This window comes from Vulpes vulpes, chromosome 1 (assembly GCF_048418805.1).
Source record: "Vulpes vulpes isolate BD-2025 chromosome 1, VulVul3, whole genome shotgun sequence".
Classification (NCBI taxonomy): domain Eukaryota; kingdom Metazoa; phylum Chordata; class Mammalia; order Carnivora; family Canidae; genus Vulpes; species Vulpes vulpes.
The window spans coordinates 104,606,808-104,626,688 of record NC_132780.1 but is presented as its reverse complement, the minus strand read 5'-3'; the positions used below and the strand labels follow the sequence as shown (position 1 = coordinate 104,626,688).

Below are 19,881 nucleotides of genomic sequence, written 5' to 3'. Positions count from 1 at the left end.
AGAACGCTTCAAACACACAACGTACAGAGTATAAAACATCCCTCACTAACCCAAAGCCAGTTTTAAGAGATAGTGACTTTCTCTCAGCTTTGCTTTGGACTTTTTAAGAAATACATAATAAAACTTTACAGAAAGACTTGAAGCCCTTTGTACCCCTTTCTATCAACATTCCTTTCCCTCTACACCCAGAGATCACACCATATTGAAATTGTCATTTATCTTTTATATCATATTTTATACTATTATTATATCTAAGGTAATCAATACATACCATTTGCAGTCAGTTTTTGCTTTTTGGAGGGGGGCGGGGGGTTGCTATTAGGTCAACTATTTTAATGGTTACAATGTTGGTTAGGGTTTTTTTTTTCCTTCCTTTGGGGGAAAATTTGATTATCTATATTTTTTTTTTTAGAAAATTGCCACCTGGCGAAAGTTTTTTCTATTAGCTAGGATAAGGTTTCCAATGGTGCTGGCTTGTGATTTTATTAGCTTTTCTAAATCACTGCTTTATTTTGTTATATATTTTAATAGGTTTTATATTCACAGAGCCAGAAAATAAAAACAACAAAGGTATATATAATCTTGATGTCATCCCTAAATATATACAAGTAATTTCTACAATTTTTCCAATCTTTCTACAAGCGATGTGAATCTATAGTCTTACTTTCTTCTTCTCCTTTCTATAGCTTTTGCTCTTATACTTTTGACAATGAATGTTGAAAATCTTTCCACAGCGGTTCATAGAGAACTTTCACCTCTCCTTTTACAGCTGTATTATAGTCCATTGTACGGCTATACCCTAATTTATTTAACTGACCCCTTACTGATGGACACTTGTGTTGTTCTCGATCATTGTTTCAAAATTCCCCTGTACATATTCTACTTTGCAACTGTACAAATTCATCTAGACAGTAATTCCCAGAATTGGAATTCTGAGCCAAAGAGTACACATTTGTCACTTCGACAGTTATATCCAGCTTGCCCCATGGGAGTTGTACTAATTGTACGAATTTTCACTAGCAATGCAACTATATGCAGGGTCTGGGACAAAGTACAATGAAGACCTATGTACCATTGATATGAAAGTAAATGAAAAACTTATAAATTAAGTTAGGCTGCTACATAAAGTCTGTGTGCTCGATTCTAACATCATGATGAGCATATCTTCATAAGGACCTGGAACTCCAGGTCTGAATTTAGAAACTGTGGATTCCTTGGAGTTTTACATCAGCACGTGGCAAACAGCCCCAGCTGCATCTGCCCCCTTCTCTCCCCTTGCCAGTCTCAGACTCCTTCCCAGAACGCCTTGTGCTCACACCTGTAGACACCCCAGCCCACACCACCAAGCTATAAATGGCCACCTCTCAGGGAGCATGCCTTTTCCCCCTGAGAGGCTGGCCTCGGGGTGATTGGGGGAGATGACACCCACAATCCCTAGAAGCCCAGCAGGAGTCCTAAGGACCTGAAAGGGAAGCAAAGCCTGAAAGGGAAGATGCAGGCTCTGGGTGGACATTCCCACTAGACTTGTTCTTAAATCTTGTCTGTGAATCTACTTGTGTTATGACCCCCTTTATTTTTGTACATATTGCTTTTTTTAATAATAAATTTATTTTTTATTGGTGTTCAATTTGCCAACATACAGAATAACATCCAGTGCTCATCCTGTCAAGTGCCCCCCTCAGTGCCCGTCACCCATTCACCCCCACCCCCCGCCCTCCTCACCTTCCACCACCCCTAGTTCATTTCCCAGAGTTAGGAGTCTTTATGTTCTGTCTCCTTTTCTGATATTTCCTACCCATTTCTTCTCCCTTCCCTTCTATTCCCTTTCACATATGCCTTTTTGTCTTGACAAATCTCACTGGAGATTTATCTGTTTAAATTCATGTTTTCGAAAAACTAAGCTTTTGGTTTTGTTGATCTCTGCTCTTGTTTTGTTTTTAATTTCCATTCCATTTGTTCTTTTCATTATTGCCAAACAGTCTTCCTTAGAATTTACTTTCTTTTATATTTATTGTTTTAATGTCTCTTATCTCCAGGTCCAATGAAATGACAGATGCATAGATGGTACTCAACAAACATTTGCTGACTGACCTCTTTGGCATTTGCATTTTGGTTGAGGATATTAAGCTAAGCTACTACTCTTCTGTCATAATCACAATCTTAACACCTTTTGCTCCTCAGTTCAAGACCCTGTCCCCTGAAATACCTAAATTACCTACAAAGGTAGTATAGGTATTCTTAAGCCTCTGCATTTTAAGTAAAGAGAGACCCAGAAAGATTAAGTGCTTTGCTTCTTTTGTTTAACTGGTTTTTAAACCTACTGACTCATTTGAGTAATATAAAAAATAGTGAAAGGGAATAAAGGGGAAAGGAGAGAAAATGAGTAGGGAAATATCAGAAAGGGAGATAGACATGAGAGACTCCTAACTCTGGGAAACGAACAAGGGGTAGTGCAAGGGAGGGAGGTGGGGGGGAAGGGGTGACTGGGTGATGGGCACTGAGGGGGGCACTTGACAGGATGAGCACTGAGTGATATGCTATATGTTGAAAATTGAACTCCAATTAAAAAAATAAATAATTAAAAAAATAAACCTACTGACTCATAAAAATGACATTAGCTATTCATTAACCCAACATCCCCATTCTACATAAAGAGTACCTTCTACATAAAGAGTAACTTGTTCTAGATCAGTAATTAATTGATGGCCAAGTGGAGTTAACTCAGATCTCTTGGCTACTAATCAAGTGCTACCGGCCTCTCCTCACAGTGCTGCCTTCACACAGGGAAAACAGGGAGGGTAAGCGTCAGGTTCAAGTTACTTGAGGATTCAAACACTGGAATGTGTTTAATAGAAGTTTTTTTCTTTTATAACACCAGTATAATATTAATATTTCCCTATATTTTCTTAAATTATAAGTAATATTTCCAGAAATATTAGCCTTATTTTCAATATCTTTACCACACAACATGGAAAACCAGATGTAAAACACTTCATGCTGCCTGAGAAAGTAGCATAAAATATTAAAACTTCCAAATGGAAAACATGAATCGCATTTCTTCTAAACTAGACAAAATTAAAATCTGTTCTGAAAAATCTAGTTTAATTAAGTGCAGGAATAAAATTATCTTTCCTTAGTCAGAGAAATTCCCTAAGAAGGCTCTAGTGTCTGGCTCCAATTCTTAAAGTGTTGTAACATCCTGGCATCTGTCATTTGTTGCAGACCAGGAATTTGAAATATTTGGATGAGGATAAAGATTCCTCCTCTTAAATGAGAAGACAATATTTAGGAAAGTTTATTCCATTGTGAAAAGAAACTCAACAATTTAAACAAATAAAATATGTAATGTACAGCTTTTCCTGAAGGTAAAAGTTACTCAACATGAACTACCCAGTTACATATTTCAATAACCTGGTTAAATATTGTAATAAAATTTCCCTGATGGTATAGCACAGTATAAATCCTTTTTTAATGCAGGAAGATATAGCAATTCTTAGAACTGTTACTGTTTCTGTTTCTGTTTTAAATTAATCAGTTGAGGGGCACCTGGGTGGATTAGTAGGTGGAGCATCTGACTTTTGGTTTCGGCTCAGGTCACAATCTCATGGTGAGAGATCCAGCTCTGCCTCAGACTTCACACTGAGTGTGCTGAGAGTCTGCTTCCCCTCTCCTTCTCCCTCTCCCCGCCCCCTCCTTTGTGTACACAAGCTCTCTCGCTCTCTCAAAATAAATAAATAAATAAATCCTTTAAAAAAAATGTTTTAAACAATCAGTCAAACTTAATGATTATACCTACTGTAGACCTTCAGTTTGATAAGTTGAATTTCAATCCAAAGGCCCAATCTAGGTCAATTCAAGGCATCTATTCAAGGTATAATTCAGGGAGTGGAGAAATCTGTGCACTAAATTATCTAAAAATTTATAAATTAAAAACAGTATTTAACATCTGTTGAGGGCTTATAGTGTCCTAGATGTCATCTTAAACCTGTAAGTGTATTAACTCATTTAATCATTTAATAACAGCTCTATAAGGTAGGCTTATTATTACCCCCATATTAAGAAAACTGAAGCACAGAAATGTTGAGTAACTTGCTCAAGTTTAATCAGTAAGTGGTGACACTGGCATTTCAACAAGGCAGCCAGACTCCAGAGCTTTTTCTTTTTTTCCTATTCATGTACTTTTTTCCCCCGATTCTCATGTGCACACTCCAAAGCACCATATTCTATACTAGATGCTCTCCAATAACATATGTTATCAAAAGATCAAAAGATGGCATTTGTAGTCAGAATTTTAAGTAAAAATATCCAATACCTGGAAATCAAGGAGAAATCCACTAACTAAGCCAAGGTTCTAGCCTCTTAATTTAATAAAGTGACTTTGAAAATGGTATCAGCAATTTAAACATCACTGATGTTAAAATAATTCATGCCCTTCAGCCAATTACAAACAAAATGTATTCCTCCCAAAACAAATCCCTTCCTTTTCATAGTAATTGTTTTCTTGACTGAGAGAGTGGTTATTTGAGGAAGCAATAAGGGAGACTGGGAAAAGGAGCAGAATAGTGATTTACGACAGCAGGATTGAGACTAAATAAAACTACAGCTGTCTAAAACCCAAACTTTTCCATCTGGAGCTTTTTTTTTTTTTTTTTTGAGCCTCCAAATACAACCTGTACTCCAGGAGCAGTCCCATGAGTTTGATTTATTATCAAGCTTGCCTCTTGAGGAAGTACTGAAATGGAGTAAAATGAAAGTTAAGCATCTGTGTACAAATTATTTTCTGAGAATCAATAAACTCTCCTTGACCTTTCCCCACAACCCACATTTCCTACTGTGCAAGAATTTCAATGCTATGAAGTTTGACCTTGGGTTTCTACTTAAGTCTTTTGTTGGCCTGAGGCACGCATGAAGCCTGTGATAGGAAATGAAGGTCAGAGCAACCAGAGAGGGGTGGAAAAGGCACTCATGATGGCAGAAAGGAGGAAGTTTTATAATCCAGAAGAGACATAGGATATGGTTCAACAAAGGCATAACCATCAATGCTACTGTTATGAGGTTAAGAGAGTCTCCCTAAGAGTTAAGGAAAACCCCTACTACCAGGCTTATGGACATATATCTACATTTACATCAGGCCTAGCTCAAGTTGGAAAATGTCAAGTGAAAGATGTACATAAAAATTTAATTATGTTTCATTTACTTTCATCAAATGTGATTAGACCAAAAAACCACACTGCTTCTTGTATTACAAGGTTCATTGCTATTGGGAGCACAAATCCAATGGAGATAGAGCACCTTACTGTTGTCCATTCTGAAAACACATCAGATAGGGTGCATTTTATTTGATATTCTATGAAGAATGCCTAATGTGAAAAAGGTTAGAGGTCTGATAAAACTTTGATTTGGTCCATCATAAAAGCATCGTACAAGATTACTGATCACACAGCCAAACTAAAGAGGCCATACACAACTGGAGAGATCTTACTGAAGCCAAAGTTCTGGAAATTGTTAGGGTGTTACATGGCTTGGAACAGAGGATGAAAACTAAAATGATGTCTTGCTTAACTGCTGAAAACAAATCCATAATAACATTTACTTTAATATTTGGAGGCAAATTACAAGAAATTGGTCGCTATATTCTTTCACTTCTAAATACAAATATTTGACAACTTTTAGTCCAGTTTCTGGTTTTCACATGATTCTTTCATTTACTCATCAGCTATGTACTGGCAACTATATTCCAAGTACTCTTCTAGGTGCGGGGAATGCAGATTAATAAGTCAGGTGCCTGCTTTCTTGGGACATTCATTCTAGGAGAATGAGGAGACAGCAAACCAATGAGTAAGAGATCATCAGGTGATAAAAGCCATGAACAAAATACATGTGAAAGAGAGCAAATAGAATGATAACCTTAGACTGAGTGGATAGAAAAGGTCTCTCTGAGGAGGTGGCATTTAACCTAAGACCTAAATCTTCAAAAGCAACAGCCATGTGAAACTCTGGATGAAGAGTGTTCCAACAAATGACATCATCATAGAAGAACTTCAAGTCTTGAGCTCCTTTTGGAAATTGCAAGAGTCATCAATAGTTTTGAAAAATATCTTTACCAAACGAAACTATCTTATTCCTGAAAGCCTAGGTGGAGAATTGTGACTTGACAACATATCTCACTGTGATGCTTTGGTGAAAAAAAATCATTGTTATTTAACATTTTCATCGCGGCATAAAAATGCCAAAGTCTATTCCACCAATTCTGAGAGAAGTCGTGTCCACTTGCATGAAATGCTATCAACTTCATCTGGACTAAAGCTTTGAACCATGCCCCTTTGCAAGAGGCCTTATTCAGCAGCAGGAACAGAGTAAGAAGTTTTTCTATACTACACAGAAGATCACTGCCATTCTAGAGGCCATGTCCTGAAGCACTCGTTTGATGTTTAAACCAGTGATTCTTTTTTCTTGTTAATGAATAATTACATTTGGAATAATTAGGCAGAGATAAGATCATTCATGGTTTGTTTGATGGTCAGTAGATGTTGGAGCTTCTGTGAATGTGAGAAATCCTTCCCTTAAGGGCAGTCACCTGGAGCAAGACTGCTAGACCGTGAGCACTCTCCAGATGGAACGCAGGCTCTCCTGCTGTCCTAGACGAGATCAACGGCAGCCCATCCTGTAGCCTTGCAAAGCTGAAAGAACACTTTGGCACAACGTGGAAGGATGTGGCAAAGCTATAGCAGTTACTCCGAAAGTCTATAAACACCATTTGAAGACTCAGAAAACCTTAAAAGTGAACACACTAACCTATACTCTCTGAGCCATGTTAATAATGTAGACCTCATCGACGTGAAGACAAACATGTGACTTCCCAAAGTGCCTACGTTTGCCTAGCAAGGGTTTCTACTGGTTACTGCATATCTTTGTGAAGTGGCATTTTCAGGCAGAGTTGCCTCAGAGAGAGAGGAGAGATGAATTAATTCATTGAGTTACTCTTATCTTCCCTCTAGGAAGGCAGGATAGGTGGGAGGGAAGAGCAAGATACTGAAGCCAGAAAATTCTAGATTCAAATCCAGACCCAACACTCTCTAGCTATGTAAGCTTGACAACACTGTCTGAGCCTGAGTTTCCCCATCTGTACCCTGGATATAGTAATAACTGCCTCAAAGGTAGTTGTTGGGATTAAATGAAATAAGCAGAAATCATAAACTTGTCAAATCAGTTGTACACCTGACACTAATGTAAGAATATAACATTGTGTGCAAACTGCAAGCAAATAAAGCAATTTTTAAGAAAGATTCAGAGCAAGGACACATTTGTCTTTTTCTTTCTTTCTTTCTTTCTTTCTTTCTTTCTTTCTTTCTTTTCTTAAGGAGCTGGTATGCTTTTACCATTAAATAAGGGGTTTTGGTTGCTTATCATGCTTCATTTGGGGTCTTAGCCCTCAGGAAGTTTAGAGATATGTCTCAGGGATTATGTTTTGTATTTACTTTCAGCAACTCCCTCTGTTTCCTTCCTTATAATGTTTTATACTTCGGTCCTTGTTTTTATGGTTCTACTGTACCTGTGTCCTTTCTTAGTCACCACAAAATTCCCTTTTAAAGTAGATGTCATATAAAGAAGGAAAGGAAGGAGAAGGGAAGAAAAGAAAGATTTCTTAGAAGTATACTATTTAAATAAGGTCTCATGGGGCACCTGGGTGGCACAGTGGGGAAAGCATCTGCCTTTGGCTGAGGTCATGATCCCAGAGTCCTGGGATCAAACCCAGTATCAGGGTCCCTGCTCGGCAGAAAGCCTGCTTCTCCTCCCTTTTTTCCCTGCTCATGCTCTCTCTTGCTAACTCCGTCATGATCTCTGTCTCTCTGTCTCTCTCTCTCTCTCAAATAAATAAATAATTTTTAAAAAGATATTATAAACTCAGCAGCCTTAATAGGGTAAAATCTGTCATTCATAATTTTTTAAATTGTTTATTTTTATTTATTTTTATTTTTCTTAATTTTTTTTAATTTTTTAAATTGTAAACAAAACTTAAATGGACAAATAAAATAAATGAAAACACATTTTTCTCAAGTTTAAATTTTATCATTTTGTTCTGGGATATTTTCCCATGCTATTTATCCAAATCCTATTAGTACAATATTCTCTAAATAATGTTCTTGGGGGTGAGAGGGAGGGAAGGATGATTAGATCCCTTCTCAGCTACCACTCTTTCCACAGCTAATATATTTGACTTCTTTTGTCCCCAGCAGTGGAACTTTGCCGACATGTAGGTGCTTGTGCTGGCTCCCCCAACCTTCTATCCTCCTCAGTTACCTTCTCGAGGGTAGACCACTGCGCCTTCTGCTCTCTCAACTGGTATTATTTACCCTTATTTACTCAGTTTTATTAGAATTTTTCTCTGTTAATTACAAAAGGGAATACTCAGCACCTCCAGCTTTGAAACCTCTGCTGCCCAAGGGAACCAGCACTGGGATTATAGAAACTCCTTGTTGGGAGTTTTCCTCTAACATCATTGTTTTACACATCATTGCCCTCCGTCCCACCTTCCAGTGTCAGCTCTAGCACACAGCAGTTTACTAACAAATACTTGGTTATTCCAAACCAGAAAAAAATCATTTTCTAAGGAATCTTAATTTTTGAGTAGTTTTTAACACTTGGAAGGTGAGGACTTTGTGTACAAACCATCAGGTTTTAGTTAAAATCCTAGTGAGAACATCCCTAAACTCTCTCCTTGAGATGAAATTCCATTCTGCATGTGTTTGGTTATGTGCGTCCGTCTGTGTGGGTCCATCATCATTTATCTTTCTTGGATTTAGCTAAACAAACCCAAACATGTGTTATGAGTGATTTTAATCATGCCATTATCCAATCAGGAGTTAAAAGAGCAAGAAGAGGCTAATTAAACTATGTAATTAATTCATCCCCCGGCCCACTCATACACACATATTCATATTCATGTGTGTACAACCATATGCAAGGCATCAGCTGCCCCTTACCTGTTGTATTTCACATATGAAATACATACATGGTGGGCAGCCTCAGCCCAGACATGGCCATTTGCAGTCCCTGGTGTGTCAGGTGTGAGGAAGGAGGGCTCAATACCTTCTCTTGATTTGAGTTAAACATAGCAACTAAAAGATAAACACAACATAATTAAACATAAATGATATTACCTTTATGGACCGTAATCACAGTCATCCAGATGCCCAGGGCCAAAATGATGATCGTCACCAGTCCACATGCAATGACCACCAGCACCCTGAGGTCACACGCACGGCAGGAAGCCATGGGAAAGCCAAACCACAAATCCACTACTGGCTGAAAAACAACTAGCTTCTTTCTTCTCGAGCCAAGTGTAATCAGAAGCTATCCTTAAAAAATAAAAATAATTCCTCCTTTCAGTGATCTATGAGGCAGAAGTCCTCATTTCTTAGGACTTTTCAGCCTGACTTTTCAAGGCAGGCTGCAGTTTGAATCATCTAATAAAAGGTACATGCTCTCATTGCAATTTCCTCATCCTTCGCTGAATGGGAACATGAAAAAAAGAAGTTGGAATTATGGGAAGAGAAGATAACTCAGGGTAATAAAGGAGAAAGGGGAGGAATAGTTAATAGGGTCAAAGTATAAATGTCCAGATAAGCAAGAAGCTGGGGAAGGGAGCAAAATAATAATAATAATAATAATAATAATAATAATAATAATAAAGACCAAGTCATCTTCTTACACTTTGGTTGTAGGGGGTCTCACAGAGGTAAACTAACAGGTGCTTCAAGCCACACAGATTCCCTCTTATCAACAAGAGTAAACCTCTTGACATACACATGATTCCAGAATTTGCACTCTTTTAAAGGAGCCCACATTTTGAAAGCTGCAGTTGGTATATGGGCTTTACTAGCACAGGGTGAATTTTGGTAAAGCACCAAATCCCAGTATTATGACCCAGCTATTATGAGCTGAATTGTGTCCCCCTAAAAATTCCTGTGTTGAAGTCCTAAACCCTCATACCTAGAATATGACCTTATTTGGAAATAGGGTCATTCTAGAGGTAAGCAAGTTAAAATGAGGTCGTTAAAGTGGGCTCTAAACCAATGAAACTAGTGTCCTTAATAAGAAGAGGAAATTTGTGGGCAGCCCGAGTGGCTAGTGGTTTAGCGACCCCTTCAGCCCTGGGTGAGATCCTGGAGACCTGGGATCCAAGTCCACATCGGGCTCCCTGCAGGGAGCCCGCTTCTCCTTCAGCCTGTGTCTCTGTGTTTCTCATGAATAAATAAAATCCTTAAAAAAAAAAAAAGAGGAAATTTGCACAGAGATATGCAAAGGCAAGAATTTAGGAAGAAACACAGGGAGAGGATGGCTATCCTCACGCCGAGGAAAGAGGCCTGGAACAGAGCCTTCCCTCTGAACCCTCAGAAGGAACCAACACTGCTGAGACCTTGATTTGGGGCTTCTAGCCTCCAGAACTGTAAGACAATAAATTTGTGTTACTTAGGTCACTCAATTGTAGTACTTTGTTACAGCAGCTCTAACAGACTAATTTTTTTTTTTTTTAATCTAGCAGACTAATTCACATCCTGGTCAGGGTAAGCTGGTATCCCTGAAGCTTCAGCTCTCTTGCCCAGGCTCTCATGTTATTTTCCCCTATCCCCTCTCCACTCTTAACTGAATATTTGAATGAATGATTATTCACCTCAGTCAAAGTCCTATTCCCGGTGGGTTAAGAAAGATTTTATAAAAGAGGACACATTTAGGGACGCCTGGGTGGCTCAGTGGTTGAGCATCTGCCTTCGGCTCAGGTCCTGATCCCAGAGTCCTGGGATCGAGTCTTGCCTGCATCGAGCTCCCCACAGAGGACTTCTCCCTGTCTCTGCCTGTCTTTCTGTATCTCTCGTGAATAAATAAATAAAATATTTTCAAAAAAATAAAATAAATAAAAAATAAAAAAATAAAAGAGGACACATGTAAGCTGACTTTTTTCAACCCCCCAAACAACTATATATCCCCTGTTATCCATAATATTCTATCAAAATACAGCTTCAGTGGATATGAACACAGCCTCTAACTTTTACCCCACCCAAGGATTTCAGAAAAACATATCTATGTACCCCAAAAATGGAAGAACTTAGAGGTAATGCTGCAGCAGCGCAAAATAAACAAATGTGAATTCGTCGTTTCATTTGCTGTGAATAGATTTTTAAAAATCCATTTCTGAGATGTCTGCCTATATATGCACAGAAAGTGTCTGGAAGGGTACATAAAAAAAACTCTTCTTGCGAATCTCAGAGATCTAAGAAATGCATTTTTCATTTACATTCCTTTTGTGATTTGATGTTTTTACCTTATGCATTTAATATTTTTCCATTATAATAATAATACATCTATTATTCTTTCAAAAATAAAAGGAACCATGTAAAATTCATAATGTATAAGAAAAGGAAGTAGCTCTTATGAAGTGCCTAGAAGCACTGTGCTATTCATTTTCTGTATCTTTGTCTCATTTATTCTGTACAATTACTCACACATAACAGGTATTTTTGCCCATTGTATGAATGAGGAAATGAGACTTGGGCGGATATTACTCTAAACAAGAGCTCCGTGGTTAAGGAAATTTGAGTGATACTAGTTTACACAATGGTAATAGTTTTCTTCAACTCTAGAGTTTCTTAGAGCCTTTAATATGCTCACATACATTGTGAATTGTCAAGTTTCCAATGTTGACCACAGAATCCTCTTCTCCAGAAGAATTTCTCAGAGATAGCAATCTTTCAGAACATGTTTTGAAGCCACTGCCTTCCATGATCATGATCAACCTTACTAGGTTGAGCAGAGTGACTGAAGAAACTGATCATGGGTCCCACGTCTGCCATATGGTGATGGTATTTTTCCCTGGTAGTATTTCAAATATTTTGAAGGGGCTGTAGTCTGGTGACTGAAAAACTGGTTTTGGTGGTGCTCAGACATTTTCTTTTCCACACTCAATGGAAACGCAGGAATCCTGGGATGTCACAATGGCTGTAGCTTCTTAGTACTTTTATATTTTCATTAACATGCCAACTATCCAGCTAGGAACTCTAGAAATTTATGGAATAGAAGAAATCCTAGGCACAGATACTTAGATATTGACATTTATATAAGAGCATGAATTTCTATTGGTTATAGACAAGTATATCGGCATCAATTTTATACACACACACACACACACATCTATCAAGATAATAAAAAGGAAAAATAAAAGAACTCAACAGAGTATAATTCATTTATTTATTTGTTCTACTCAATGCAGACATTGTGCTAGGTACTGAGGATGATAGAGTGGACGAGAGAAGCAAGGCCCCCGCCCTCACACAGCTTACACTCAGGAATGCCTGAATTTGTACTGACATTGTACATTGTCTCAAATTTGCTCTGTGACCCTGGACAAGCCACATAAACATCTGAACTTCTATTTCCTCATATTTTGAACAACTTAGTTGAAGCCTTCCCTTCCTGAAAATTTCAGTCCTAAAGTCCATTGAGGAAGAACAAGGCAGGTGTCTATAGCAGGGGTAGAGAGGAACAATAGACCAGAGCAGATGTGAGAGCCCAATAGGGGAGGGCAAAGAGTACAAGAGAACCTCGAATGAGATGTCCATTCCAAGCAGAGTGACTAAGGCACCCATATGATAGGGAGGGACGGCCTCACAACCAAGGGGTGAGGAAGACCTTCAGGCAAGAGACAGCCTGATGTAGGAAATCAAAGCCAGGGCAGGGAGAGGAGGGCATTCCTTTACAGACCAAGAAGGGTCACGGGGGCATCTGCATGTGTGGGCTGGTCGGTGTGGGAATTCAGAGGCAGAGTTGAGTGAGGAGGGTGTCCAAGTGGAGCCTAGAATAGGGAGTCAGACCCCAAACAAAGGGCAGGGTGGGGCTGAAGATCAAAAATTAGTTCTACACAGGCTGATATAAGAATATCAGGTAAGGATATATCTGATAAGGATATATAAGGATATAAGGATAAGGATATAAGAATAATGAGAGCCAAGTTCTTTACTGTAGGAGAAGGGAATTACATATTTGGAAAGGGATAAAATTTGAATTCCATAAGAATTTCAAAACAGGTCATCAGAAACATGGAAAAAGAAAAGCTACAGAGGGCTAATTCTGACGGAAGCAAAATCCTTCAAGGGAAATGGCTATCAGATAAATGCATTACAGTCATGACCTTCTTTTTTTAAAAGATTATTTATTTATTCATGAGAGACGGCGGTGGGGGGGAGGGGGCAGAACCAGGCTCCGTGCAGGGAGCCCAATGTGGGCCTCGATCCCGAGTCTCCAGGATCACGACCTGAGCTGAAGGCAGCACTAAACCGCTGAGCCCCCCAGTCAAGACCTTCTGATCTCAGAAAGGAAAACTGTTGCCTGCAACAAAGTCAAGTATTTCAAAGAAAGGGGTGTGATATTACTTCTTATTGCTAATATTTGAACTAAATAACTTCCATTGTGCCTTAAAAAAAATAGAAACTTTTTTTAAAAAGATTTATTTGAGATAGAGAGCAAGCAAGAGAGAGCGGGAGCAGGGGAGCAGAGGGAGGAGAAGCAGGCTCCTCACTGAGCAGGGAGCCGGATGTGGGACTCCATCCCAGGACCTCAGGACCACGACCTGAGCCGAAGGCAGATGCTTAACCAACTGCACCACCCAGGCATCCCCCCCCACCCAAATAGAAACTTAACAGCTTTGGATTAGACAAACATTATATGGTCTCATTCATTTGGGGAATATAAAAAACAGTGAAAGGGAATAAAGGGGAAAGGAAAAAAAATGAGTGGGAAATATCAGAAAGGGAGACAGAACATGAGAGACTAACAACAAAGGCCAATCTCAACTTCCCCACCTGTTATTCCTTAGAGATGAGCCTCTGAGTTTGTTTCTCCATTGGAAAACCTCCCAACGACGTTGGCCGCCCCTTGACTAGTGAAAACTCAGAACTGCTAACAGAGAGAAGCAGCAGTGATTCAGTGTAGCTGGTACGTGCTCAGGGCTGATGATCAATGGTTTGAACAGGGCTGTGGTGCAGTGACCTTTGGGTAGAGGATACAGGTGCTTTTCAGGGTAACCAAGTCCTGGAGCACAATGCACATGTGCAAACCGTCTGCTCTTTGGAATGCAGGCATCTCAAGAGGCCTAGGAGGGAGGAGGCTGGCCAGCCGTGGCCCTGCTTACCCCACTGAGCCCTCGGTGGCAGGGCCGCAGTCTTTCCTTTGGTAAATCAGAACCTCCTATTGGTTCTAGGATAACACAGGACCATCCTGAGGGCTCCCCACCTACCCCTGGGTACTCTCTGTGTGAATGGTAGCCCCATCTCCCCTTTCGGGGACTCTGGAAATCATTAGAACCACAGCAAGGGGATGGGAATGCCCACGTGGAGGCCACAGGTTTTCACTCCGCATGAGAATTGGGCAAAACTGAGAATGAAGTGTCTAGTTCTGCTTTCTCTTGCCCCAAAAGTGAGGACAGATTTCTCCCAATATCTCTGGCAGTTTGAGCATCAAAATAAACAATGGTCTCACGTTATAACCCATTAAATAAAATAGGAAATTACTGAATCTGAAACTCGGGGGGGGAGGGTGTAACCAGTCCTCCAACTTGATGTCCGCTGAAGTTTAGTAACTACTGTTCAAGAAGAGCTCTCCCAGAGCAAGTGAATCAAGTTTGCAGTAAACCAGCAAATGGCGAGAGACTAAATGACATTTTTGTGTACTAGAACATTCCTTTGTTAGTGTTTATGGAAGTCTCATGGGTTTAAAGATTGCCAGATTTTCAGATGACCCTGCTCAAATTCACAAGCAGCCTATATTTCTGTCACCTGTGAAACCACTAATCTTCATTTTACCTTATTCATTTATTTAACCAGATTCATAATGAGCTTAAACCCCAAAACATCAAGACCTTCTGAAATCTCTTTTATTTCCCTACCTTCTGGACTATGACCCCAATAGAGAGCTAATTACGCAGAAACCTGCTTACCTTACCTCCCGTGACACTAATAACAGAGGCCAATCTCAACTTCCCCACCTGCTATTCCTTAGAGATGAGCCTCTGAGTTTGTTTCTCCATTGGAAAACCTCCCAACGACGTTTCCCCTCCTTCACTAGTGAAAACTCAGAACTGCTAACAGAGAAACCTTGGAATTCACCTGCATATTAATCTAAACAACCCCACCCACCTCTGTTTCTACCTGGTCGCCAAAGGACAGCAGGGAGAAAGATATTGAAAAACCTTTCCTGGGCCAAAAGGAAGTCACCAGGTGTCTGACCTTGCTTTGTTACTGACCTTTCATACCTGACATTTGCCATATTATATTCAGCATACATTTTCCAGTTCAAATACATGCCTTATTTTGAAGTCTAAAACATTAAGCTTAAAACTGATTTTAAGCTTAAGTGTAAGTAAGTTAAGGTCATGTATGTATTCATTTTTAAAAATTTTTTAAAGTTTTTAAAAATTAATATTTTTAAAAAATAACCCAAGCTCTACCTCAAACCATGTTTGTGGTCTGACTCCTTTTAGGACGTCAACCTGGTTGTCTTAGGAGTTGTGTTGCTACGCTCTGCCACTAGAAGGTAGCAAGCACTGTTGCTATTGTTTTTTTCCTGTGGTTTATTATTTAGTATATTCGGTACTTGGCCATTCATCCAATCCAATCCGCAATGTGATTGTATTTGGAAGTGAGGCCTTTGGAAGGTAATCAGATAATCAGAGAGGGACCCTCATGCTGAGATTAGCTTCCTCTAGATGCCTTAGTTCTCCAGGTGCCTCCAATGCTCTCCAGAGCCAGGTGTTCTAGATCTTGAGGGTCTTGAGGGTCTTGAGGGCTTCTTGAGGGCTGATTGCTCCATAGAGGAAAATCCAGCATCATTTTGTGAAAGTAATTCACTTAATACTTGCAGATGTTTGGTGCCTATGAAACTACAATGTGTGTCCATAGTAGATTCTGGACTCTGATTAATGTAACCCTGAAATAATTTCTCTGTGTTCCAGAAGATGAAAGAAAAGGAACTCTCAAATTCTTTTTTTAGTTTGAAGTTTACTTCTGCATTTTGCTCCAGAGAATCTCAATTCCTCTCTTTGTCTCTTCTGACTTGTTCCTTCATCTTTCTTTTCCCACTTTCTCCTCTTTTATATCCTCCCTTTTATAAGCCCCAAATCTGAGCTGACAGCCACAGGTGTGTGGTTAAGATTAAAAGAGGAAAGAATCAGTCAATTATGGGTAGGTTGAGAGGCATAGTGTAGGAAAAGGTTTAATTTTCTTCTTTACCTTCTAAAAAGCCTCACTCAAGTGAAATGCAGACCCAGAATTTATAGGGAAAAATAGAGTCTCAGCCAAGAAGCACTAGTCCCATGTGAACACTAGACCTTCTGAAAATAGTCGTATGAAATCATAAGCTTATCTGAGGTGAGATAACTTGGCATTTTTGATGTCCTACATAAAATTCCACTATTTTTATCTTGACAAGATAATTTTCTGAATCCTAATTATCTCCATCTAGTATAATTATTTAATTATTAATTAATAAGTATTCATTAATTGTTAAATTAATTGGCATATATATATATTGTTTCTGGAGAACCCTGAAAAATACAGGGGGCATTTTGCAACAGACACCACACATTTTCCAGATAAGATCCATAATCTCCAGAAAGTTTAATAATAGTGTTTGATACTCAAGGAGTTTGTGATCTAGTTAGAGAGCAGGGATATAATGCGTTAAAGCACACCAAAGATAATAATGCAGAAGTCACTAGTTGGTAAATGATTTACTCCATGAGTGTTTACCCTACATTCCTCCTTGAGGAATATTGGAATGACAAAATGACCTGTTATGGAAGCTTGCCAACCTGTGTGGGGCCATAAAACAGCATAAATGTATCAACCAAGACAAGTTATCAGCAGGTTTCTCAATAAGGTGAATACATTTTATAGCTGGTAATACAACAGTCGGGAGAGATAATATTTTCATGCCTGACATTTGCTATATTATATTCAGCATACATTTTCCAGTTCAAATACATGCCTTATTTTGCAATCTAAAACATTAAGCTTAAAACTGATTTTAAGCTTAAGTGTAACTTAAGGTCATGTATGTAATTCATTTTTAAAATTTTTTAAAAGTTTTTAAAAATTAAGATTTAAAAAAAATAACCCAAACTACCTCTAACAATGTTTGTGGTCTGACTCGTTTTAGGATGTGAACCTGGTGGTCTTAGGAGTTGTGTTGCCACGCTCTGCCACTAGAGGGTAGCACTGTTGCTATTGTTTTTTTCCTGCGGTTTATTATCCAGGATATTCAGTACTTGGCCATTCATCCAATCCAATCCCCAATGTGATTGTATTTGGAAGTGAGGCCTTTGGAAGGTAATCAGATAATCAGAGAGAGACCCTCATGCTGAGATTAGCTTCCTTATAAAGAAGATAGTTGGGGGAGACAATCTGTCTTGGCACCACATGAGGATACAAGCCAGTCTGCAAACCAAGGCCTTCACCGAACACCAGGTCTACTGGTGCCTTGATCTTGGACTTCCCACCCTCCAGAACTGTAGGAAATAAATGTCTGTTGCTCCAAACACCCAGTCTACGGTGCTCTGTTGTAGCAGCCCAACCCAAGACAATGTCTGACGAGATATTTGAACAGAAACTTTGTGGCGAGCAGGGATGGGGGAGAGATGGTCTTTAAAATGAGGCAGGTCTATCTAAGAAGGGCCTGAACTATTCACTATGCAGTAGTGTCACCTCTAAAGTGGAAAGAGCCCCAACTTTTGGTGTCAGAGGAATTAAATTACAACATGGGCTCAGCCACTGATTGCATGACCTTGGACAAATCACTAACTCTCTGTATCTGTGTCCTCACCCCTTGATAACCATTTGAGACCTACTTTCTCTTAATAATATCTTCCTTTGACTTTTCTCTCTTTATTCTGTTCCTGTAGCTACAGGTTGAGAAGAGTTCCTTAGGAGAAACAGTAGAGAAAAAAGAAGTATGGTTGCTGCTGGTGGGTGGCCCAGGCTGGGAGTATGAAAGCAAGTGTGGGCTCGCCAGTGCCCTGATCTCACCGCACCACAGTGTGGTCGATGGTCGTACCCCACGGCCAACCAGAAGGGAATTTATGACAAGGCAATAAGCAGCTTCTTTAGAAATATGGATACCAGAATGGTTGGTGATGCTGGCAGTATTTTCAAGGGGAAAATTTGTTCTGTGAAAGCACGAGCTTTCTTGATGGACATGGAGGAAGCAGTAGTACGTGAAATTCTCCAGGGACCATTGAGAGGTGTGTTTGATAGCAAGCAACTCATCACCAATATTTCTGGCTCAGGGAACAATTGGATTGTGGGTCACAAAGTCGTTGACAGCCTTTATGAAGAACAGATTTTAGAGAAACTCAAAGTTAGCAGAGTCCTGTGATTGTTCGTAGTCTTGTTTTTTGTTTTTTGGGTTTTTTTTTTTTTTAATATAATACATTCTATGGGAGGAGGAGCAGGATCTGGACTTGCCACACTTCTTTTAAAGGTGCTTGAAGGTGAATTCCCAATACTATATAGATTCATGACCTCAATTTATCCTTCTGGTGAGCATGATGTCATAACCTTGCCTTATAATAGCATCTTGGCAATGAAGGGATTTAATAAGCATGCAGACTGTGTGTTGCCCACTGACAACTAATCTTTATTTGACATCATTAGGAAAATTGACCTCATGGTGAGTTCTGGAGAGTTGGGTACAACTATAAGGCCAAAGAGTCTGGGTACTTCAAGTTCAGGGGCTTTTTGGAAAACAGCACCAGAAGCCCTTTGATGCAATGAACATCGTTGTGGCAAATTTGCTGCTGAACCTAACAAGCTCTGCAAGGTTTGCAGGGCCCCTTAATATGGACCTTAATGAAATCAGCATGAATTTAGTTCCTTTTCTTTAACTAGCATTGTCTAGGGTCAAGCCTAACACCTCTACGTACACTGGCAGATGTTAACATTCCTACCCAAAGGTTCAATCACATGTGTTAAGATCCTTTTAGTAAAGATCACCAGCTAATTCAGGCTGACCCTAAACATAGTCTCGACTTTGCCTGTGCCCTTATGGTTGGAAGAAATGTACAGGTTTCAGAACTTTGCAGATATACGGAAAGATTAAGAACCTCTGTGGCTTGTCTCCTGGAATCAAGAAGGCTGGAAAACCAGCTTGTGTTTGGTCCCTCTGGTAGGCCGTTCCCATTATTAGCTCTAGCACATAACACATACATGAAGCCTACCTTCATGGAACTGAGAGATCGATGAGCTTCTATAAGAAAAAAAGCTGGGATCCCTGGGTGGCGCAGTGGTTTGGCGCCTGCCTTTGGCCCAGGGCGCGATCCTGGAGACCCGGGATCGAATCCCACGTCGGGCTCCCGGTGCATGGAGCCTGCTTCTCCCTCCGCCTGTGTCTCTGCCTCTCTCTCTCTCTCTGTGACTATCATAAATAAATAAAAAATTAAAAAAAAATTTAAATCAGGAGAAAAAAAAAAGAAAAAAAGCTCATCTTCATCACTATGTACAAATGGAAGGGATGGAGGAAAGCCATTTCATGGAACTGTGTCATCTTCATTAGGGCTCACAGAGGAATATAATCAACTGGATGCCACAAAAAGCATGCCTGTGGAAGATTTACTTAGACTAAGCATAGCTGTGTAAAAAAGAAATCACAAAAATACGACTTTTCTTCATTTCACATTGTTTTTCATCACCTTACCTTACTGTTTCAGAATTTTTGTGATTCCGAAAGCCCAGTTTGTGCTTTTCATATTAGAAAGCATGTTTGCCTTAAAAAGAGTGGTTTCCATTTCATTACAATTTGTTTATAGCAGTGTGTGAAATTAGTGGAGTCCTTGCA

General features: G+C 39.5%; 1 protein-coding gene and 1 pseudogene across 1 annotated transcript in view; one reads left to right on the top strand and one right to left on the bottom strand.

Moving 5' to 3' along the window:
* The window catches only part of ADGRG7 (adhesion G protein-coupled receptor G7), a 76,159-nt gene extending 56,416 nt beyond the window's left edge, over positions 1–19,743 (bottom strand). The window contains exons 1-2 of the mRNA XM_072721810.1: positions 19,265–19,743; positions 9,162–9,359 (exon numbers count right to left, since the gene is read on the bottom strand). Coding sequence (XP_072577911.1) covers positions 9,162–9,276 — 115 coding nt within the window. The 5' untranslated portion in view covers positions 9,277–9,359; positions 19,265–19,743. The remainder of the gene's footprint in view (positions 1–9,161; positions 9,360–19,264) is intronic.
* LOC112913671 (tubulin epsilon chain pseudogene) lies at positions 17,469–19,289 on the top strand (annotated as a pseudogene).
* Positions 19,744–19,881: the final 138 nt, after the last annotated feature.